The sequence below is a fragment of the Cucurbita maxima genome, unplaced genomic scaffold (assembly GCF_002738345.1).
Source record: "Cucurbita maxima cultivar Rimu unplaced genomic scaffold, Cmax_1.0 Cma_Scf00115, whole genome shotgun sequence".
In the NCBI taxonomy this organism is placed as follows: domain Eukaryota; kingdom Viridiplantae; phylum Streptophyta; class Magnoliopsida; order Cucurbitales; family Cucurbitaceae; genus Cucurbita; species Cucurbita maxima.
In genome coordinates this window covers 145,989-153,940 of record NW_019272131.1, presented here as the reverse complement: position 1 = coordinate 153,940, position 7,952 = coordinate 145,989, and the positions used below count along the sequence as shown (strand labels likewise).

Below are 7,952 nucleotides of genomic sequence, written 5' to 3'. Positions count from 1 at the left end.
AGTACGACTCGAATAATTGCGTCCCGTAAAAAAAAAAAAGGGCAAAATAAGAATTTACGAAAAAATCAAGGGCAAAATAGGAAAACAAAAATTATCCTCCCAAGGTCCATGTATATACATATGTCATGATGGATAAACAACAAAAAGAAAGTGGACAATGAAACAAAAGGCAAATAAGATATTTAACCTAAAAAAAAAAAAAAGTTTAGGTTTATTAATTTAATAAATCTTTGTCATAAGCATGATGAAAGTTGAGTATTAATAATGTCAATGGTGAAATGGGTATTTTACTTTGAATTTAAATTAAATACAACTTGTTTTGATTAATTAATTATTTTTAAAAATAATTAATTTTAAATTTTTATAATCACTATTCTAAATTATCTGTCTAGATCTGTTGAAGTCCAATCGCAGTGTTCCACGTGCCAGCGAGGCACCCCATGAATCTAAACTTCTGCGAACCCCTGCCAACCAACCCATCAAAATTCATTTCCCTTTCACTTTCAAGCTTTTAATGCAAAATTTAATTGTAATTAGTTGAATCAATTAAATTAAATTCAGACACTTAAGTAATTGTTTGTTGTTTATGGGGATTGATTTAGGAAGGGAAACTTTATAAGTAGAATTTGAAAATTTACATTATACAATAGAGGAAGTGACAAGTTGTGGAGACATGTGGGGACTAACACAGATACAATAGAAACAAACACAGGGGCTTAAAAGGCAGTGCTGAAATAGGATTTAACGACGTTGGCGCATAAGATCTGCAAGACAGTGGTGTTTGCAGGGCTAACACAACGAGGGGTTTTGTACTGACTCACAGCCGCTCCTAAAGACAGATAATGGTTCATAATTTTGTGGAAAGTTCCCTTACCAACCACCCTTAGCTCCAAGGCTCCAATGGCATTCACCTTTCTAGAGCTCATGTACCCTGCGTCTAGGAAGGCTCTGTCCAGGCAGTTGCAGCATTCCCCTAGCACCTCCCCCTTTGCCTCCCCGCTTATCTCCCAGAAGATCACGTAGTGTCCCGGCTCCCTTGATAAGTCGACATGGCTCGTGAATTCCACCACTTCGAGTTTCTCTGCTGCCAGCACGTTCCCGGCTGCCTCCACTGCTAGTTGCAGGTCCTTTTCCGTGTTCTTGTCGATGTTGATGCTTAGGAGAAGGTTGCTCCTACACATGAATTTCAGCTCTGGCGTTGCGTTATGGAACCCCATCACTTTTACTACGTCTCCTAATCTATAACGGTACAGCCCTGCAACAACCAGATGAATTAGTTAGGTTCGAAATCATGTGGGATCAAGTCTAGGTTCCCTTTTTGGGATTTTTCTCTAGATTTTAAAACTCGTCCACTAAGGAGTGGCACAATCCACCCCCTAGAGAGTCCAGCATCCTCCCTGACACACCATCCGATGTTTAGCTCTGTTACTATTTGTAACAGCCAATTGTCCTTGTTGGACTCTTTTCCGAGTTTCTCCTCAAGGTTTTAAAACGCGTTCACTAAAGAGAGATTTCCACACCCTTATAAAGAATGATTGTTCTCCTCTTCAACCGATGTGGGATCTCGCAAAAGTGGACAATCAATAAATGATGTCTCGACAACCCAAGTGATAAATATGTAGGATGGAAGTGGACAAAGAAAAGGGCAGAGATTGTTGTGCGTGCCTCCTACAGTCACATGGGAAGCATTGAAAGAAGTTTGACATTTGAAGAACCCAACAAAAGACGTGGAGATGGACTATATGAGTTGGAATACTATTGTGGGAACACAACAGCCACTCAGTGAACCGTTCATTCATGTTTGACTTGGAGGAAACAAAACAACGTTATAGCGTCTAGTTTCATGAATTGGAAGGATTTACCTGCGACATTGGTGACAATTATTTCATACACTTCACCAACCTTGACTTCTGTCAGACCAACTGGCTTGTTCTCCTTTGCAACAATAGCTCCTCCATCTCCTTCCTGCTCCTGATCTTGAGAATTCTCCTTTAGCGGGATAAATTCAAAGTATCCGATGTTTGGAAGCACAACAAAGGTAGCCATTTCAGGGGGCAGCATTGGGTTAACGTTTGCTCCAACCCATCCTTCTGAAGAACCATAATCAGCACTCATCAATGGCAGATGGCCTGCATAGTGCCTCAGTTTCTTCAGATAAGGCTCCATCGAGCCGGTCATGATCCCATAAATGTACTGTGCATTGGGAAAAAGCTCTGGTATGAGCCCATACCAATTACTCAATCCTGCGCATTTCTGATAGATCAAATCTGCCAATTCAGGATTTGGCTTAAGAATTTTTGACATGGCTGTACGAATGGAGAGAGCGGTGACCCGACTAGAGAGAACGCCATCTCGAATGTCACCGCAGAGTTCTTCCCATACTAGCTCAAAAGTCCTGAAAGCATGGACAATGCTGTGTGCAAAAGTGGAGAACACAAACTGAACTTCATCCCGGAAGATCAGCCCACATAAGAGATGGCAATACAAAGATTGATGAAAGTCAGGGCCAAAGATGACTTCATCTGGGCTACAGCATTGTGACTGGATCGTCTTCATCGTGCTTTTAAATTTCGCGCTACGGTAAACATTCGTTGTTGCAGTTCCTGCTGCCAGACCCCCCTTAGTTTTGAACTGCTTGCTGCTGTAGATGAACTGCAAGGCCTTTCCATTTCTAATGGGAAATTCTCTGTAGAACCCATTTTATACTATTTAGTAAAAGGATAACAAACGTAATAAACCATTAAGCTATTCAGTTCAGACAAGAAATGATTCAGAGACCAGACCACAATCAATTTCCGAACACAAGGCAGAAGAGATTCTAGAACAGAAAAGACAGTTTCATTACTTGTTTCTGAAGGCAAAAGAAGTGCGATAAATTTGCATTGTCGTCTCCAACAATTCATCATTGAAGGGAATTAACTTGGGCCTCCCCTGAGTAGTACCAGAGCTACATCATACAACCAACCAAAAATCTCATTAGTAAACACAACAAAATCTCTAATACTATGAATCAAAACAAAACTTGGTATGAAAAAAATTGCAAAAGTACCTCAAGGAAATGGTTTTGATTGGCTTTCCAGTGAGAATAGGGGAAGAAGCGCCATCTGCAATTCTCTGAATATATGACTCCAAATCTTCATGATAAACAAGCGGGACACAGTCCTTGAAGCTCTGAGGATCAGTTCTTCCATTTAATCCCAAGTTCTGCAAGTACTCAGCCGAACCATTTTCCTCTAAAATCTTCTTAAGAGTCTCCTTCTGAACTCTTTCAGCATCTCTAGTCATTTCCTCGAATTGCTCAATCACCTTCTCCCCATCGAATGCTTCCACCATTTTCTCCAACATTCTCGCCGGTCGCAGACTGATACAGACAAAAGGGCACCGGAGTATAAGGGAGATTAGATTAATCAAGCGATTCAAATTTGGAAGACAGCTAAGGGACTGAAACTACTGGATAAGGCATGAAAAAAGGTAAAACCAAAAACGTGAATAACAAATGTTTACGTTCAAAACAGAAGGGGTCCATGAGATGAGATAAAGGATTTGGGGATTGATCCTTTTTTTGCAGAACCCAGAAAGAAAGAAAGTAGGAGAGAATATGGCAAACTTGTGGATGGCCATAAGTCAACATTTGAACAGAAACATGAAGAAAATAAAGCAATTACAGCAGAAAGAAGAACTGGTTGATTGGATTGAAGTGTCCTCTAAGCAGAAGAACAAGTCGCCGCTCGAAGATCTAAATTATTTGATGAAATCCAACCAAGTCAACTATCAAGAAATTTTCCGGGAAACTGTTTCCCGGAAAATAGAGTAGAAACAAACAAGATGGAGTAAACGGCAACCAGACGGATTTATAGCATCAGACCGTTTGCAGAAGGAACCGACTGGCTTTAAAAAAACCAAAAAAAGAACTCACCACTATTCAAATGTAAAAATTATATAAAATTTAACTCTCGTCGAAAAAAGCAGGTACGAAAGATTAAAATAACGGAGACTTTTCAAACGCGAAAACGGATTAAGATCAGAGTAAGCGCGCAGAGAAGAGGACGATGAATTCAAACAAGAAATCAACGAAAACCAAATTAAAACTCAAATAGACATTTCCGAATTCCAATAAACCTCAACGCCAATCAAAAACCGCAACGTTATTCGCATCAATTCGACCTGAAAACACTTTTACGCCCTGTCCGTACACGTTCACTTCCAGAAATAGAAAACGAAATCCATGGGAATTACCTGAGAGTCACAACTTGGAATCAATCGAGAGTGATTTAACAAACGGCGTTCGCAACACAGTCCACTGCGACTTGAGCTTGGCGGTCACAAGTCAAAAACAACCAACGGTTACCAGTAACCAATGGAAGAACGTGTTTCTCTTTCCCCGTTCTAGAGAGAGAGAGAGAGAGAGAGAGAGAGAGTTGCAGAGCTTTTTACTTGGTTTAAATGGAGAGAGACAAAGATGGGGATGCGATGGAAGATTCTAACAGACGGTCAAATATATATAGGCGTTCCTCCGGTAGCCGACGCCGTCCATATACGGTGATTAATTTGCCAAATGACTGTTATACCCCTGGAAGTGTACTCGAATTACCGCCCTTTTCTGGACGGTGATGGAGTTTGAAACGGGTCGGGTATTTTCTGATTCGGATTTAATTTAATTTTATTTACAAAATAATAATAATAATAATAAAAAGGGATAATGAAAGGAAGCCCACTTCGTTTTCCATTATTTATATGTAACGCTGGTTTTATTTGATTTGGGCTTTTATTATTTTATTATTATTTTCCTTTTCTTTTTTTAAGATTTTGAAAAAAAAAAAAAATTACTAAATTTAATTTTTGGACATTTAAATTTGTATCCCCTAAGATCTGTTTGTTTCGAGAATTGGGAAAGAGATTTGAGGTGGTTTATAAAACCTATGTTTCTGTAGGGGGTTTAATTTATTGCATAGGAATATCCAAAAGTATCCCACGCTCGGAATCTTTTTTTTTCTTTTTTTTTTTTTAATTAGTAGTATAACAACACATATCAGCATCCAATGATCCTGACATTTACTTGCAACATGGTTATGTTGGTGAAGTTTTAAACCATTTTTATGTGATGGGTCGGATTTTGGATTTTGAAATATTTTGTGAGTTTGATTGTATCATATGTGTTCATATGTAACGATAACTTGTAATTGGCATTCATATCATCGTTCACTGAGTTAATACATCATATTATATACTCATATATAATCGTAAGTGTAAATTTTTGGATTTAATTGATAAATAATAGAGTGGGGAAAGTTATAGATTGAATATGGTAGTTAAAATTTATGGTTTTGGATGATTGGATATGGACGGTGACAAGACCATAGAGAGTGATTGGAATCAACCCATTAAAGCTGCGACACAAAAGAAATGGCAATCCCTAAGGCTGTACAGAAAAGGGATAATTCTCATCACAATGACGGCTGAGTTGAGGTCTTGCGGCCACCGCCGCAACCTCAACCACGTCGGCACTTCTGGTGGCTGTTCTTGTCAACGTGTTTTTTTTTTTTTGAAATTAACTTTATTTGTTTATTTATTGATACCTTAATTCAAAAACATTATAATTTTATTTGGCTTATAAATATAAATATCGCCTTCGATATTCCGGGGTTGTGGACTGACGATAGAACCCTGTTCAATAAGTGGAATAGATTAGGTAGTAAGTATTGGAGAAGGAGAATCACTGATTCTTAAAACTAACATTTTTAAGACCAAAAAGACGGACAGAAAATAGAGGAAAGCTCTCCGTTTTTTGTTATCCGAAACTACAAGAATCTTTAGTTGCTCTGAAGAGTAGAGTACGATGGAATCTTTTAACTAGGGTTATTGGGATTGAAACGATCTATACATGTTAGATTGAAATCCGATCGAACTAAACCGAGTGTAATATTGGACGGCATATGGGTGCAAAGAAAAAAAGAAAAGGCAATTTGGTGGTTGTTTTCTCTCTCCCACTTTCCTTTAGCTTTTATTCAATAATGCCTTTTCTAATGATTAACAACTTCCACTTTTCATTCTCTCCTCTCTTCCACACCCCATTTTTCTTCCACTAAAATGCTACCTATGTCATTTTCCTTCTACTATTACCCATATGCATACCATATTTTTGTTATATACCCGACTAGCGTACCTCTGTGTAGCTTTCTTTTACATGATCGGACTTGTAAAGTTAGATATGCGTTCACTCTGTCGGTAGAAAATGACGTTGAGCTGAACTCAACTTAGGTTGAAATAGCACATGAGACCTTTGGACGTACTCCTTAGCTCAACCTCTAAATCTAGGGGAGTGTGTTTTTCCTATATGGGTCTTGATGGGCTTCCTATGATTTTCTTGGGTGTTGGGCTCGTGGGCTGGCATGAAAATCGATCCACAACCATACTTATTGTCTTATTTTAAGTTGAAGGTTTGATTTTCGCCTGATCTTATTTTTAGTTCTATTCTACATAAGAACGTCATTCAAGACCATCACGAGTAAGTCACTTGATGTTTTGTTTGTGATTATATTTTTTAGTCCCAATATTCGAACGTCATTCAAGACCATCACGAACGTCATTCAAAAATCGAACCTCGACATCTCAATTATTCGAACTACATGCTCGAAATCGAGCTTGCAACAATTTTGTTTGTGATTATATTTTTTAGTCTCAATATTCGAGTCACTTGATGTTTTTAAATATTCAAATCACGTTTAACATTTTTATATGTAAAAACAAGAGTCTATACAATAAAATCCAAACCGTAGAGCTAGTTTTTTCGGCATAGAATAGAATGGTTATGCCCTAAAGCTAGTTTTTAAAAGCATATATCAAGAATAAAAATTATGGAAAAATCCAAAAACATTAAATTCAATACTTATCCGCCTCTCTTTCAATCCCTTTCATCTTTTCTTTAAAAAAAAAACTTCTAGTTGCTTTCGAATATTCGTTTTCTAGTGCCCGTTATCGATAAATTTTACGAAAAGATAAAAAAATAAAAAATCAAATCTTCTAAAAAGAAATTAAATACGAGAATAAATACTAAACTTAGACTAAACGAAGTAAATACTATACGTCGTCAGTCAGTTGTATAAGGACACCTTATCTTTGCAGCACATGCTTTGAGTATTTTAAGAAATACTTAGAAACCACTCCCCTCTTGAGATTAAATGCAAAATCATACAATTCATGAGTGAGACCTATCATAACAATCTATTTTCCACTGCAGCTATCCTAAATGGACAATTGGTTGTGTACTAATACCTACTCACGGTCCACAATCAGTTCGCTCACCTCCTGGACTCCTTTTGATTGGACGAGCATTCTCGGTAGCTGTTGATGTTCGACACTTGTTAGGAATAGTGACTGCCATGACAACATTATGGTAAACATAATGATCGTTTCCCTGTCTCGTAGCGTATGCATTCGTACTATCATGAAAGGAGAAGGGGTATCCCTCAATAATGCATGAGATCTCAATATTTTTCCATTTTCCTTCGTATCATATCCATGATTAGCATACATGACTTTCTAATGTCTCAAGAGCATAGAGTGCACATATTACCATAGCTTACATGGCATGACACATGTAGGTTCATGCATCATACAACACTGACAATATAATATAATTCCATGACATGAAATTAACAACCCTAAGGGTTTTCTTATTGATGATAGTGACAATATGGATGATAGTGACAATATTGATGATAGTAGCGATATTGATGATAGTGACGATATCGACCGTGACCTTGATACGGAGCTGGAGCTTCTAACTATGATGAATGCGCCGCTAACTATGGATATGATGCCGGAAATAGACCGATTTTATATCACCCTTCAATTCGAATTAGCAAAAGCAATGCCTCCTTGCATAATATGGATTCCAAACATTCATGATCTGGATGTGAATGCGTCGAATTACTTATCCCTCTCCTTGCATA

The 7,952-nt window shown here is 37.9% G+C and overlaps 1 protein-coding gene across 3 annotated transcripts; it reads right to left on the bottom strand.

Annotated features, from left to right (window-relative positions):
- Positions 1–593: 593 nt before the first annotated feature.
- On the bottom strand, positions 594–4,479 carry LOC111473333 (jasmonic acid-amido synthetase JAR1). Of its 3 annotated transcripts, none has more exons than XM_023118881.1 (5): positions 4,237–4,479; positions 3,050–3,361; positions 2,846–2,947; positions 1,863–2,686; positions 594–1,255 (listed from the first exon to the last, which is right to left on the bottom strand). In XM_023118881.1, exons 2-5 carry the CDS (start codon positions 3,343–3,345, stop codon positions 717–719), a joined length of 1,761 nt encoding a protein of 586 aa, XP_022974649.1. In that variant the 5' UTR covers positions 3,346–3,361; positions 4,237–4,479; the 3' UTR covers positions 594–716. The 3 variants fall into 3 exon arrangements, with proteins under 3 accessions (XP_022974649.1, XP_022974650.1, XP_022974651.1); XM_023118882.1 differs by lacking the exon at positions 4,237–4,479 and adding an exon at positions 3,666–3,846; XM_023118883.1 differs by lacking the exon at positions 4,237–4,479 and adding an exon at positions 3,505–3,642.
- Positions 4,480–7,952: the final 3,473 nt, after the last annotated feature.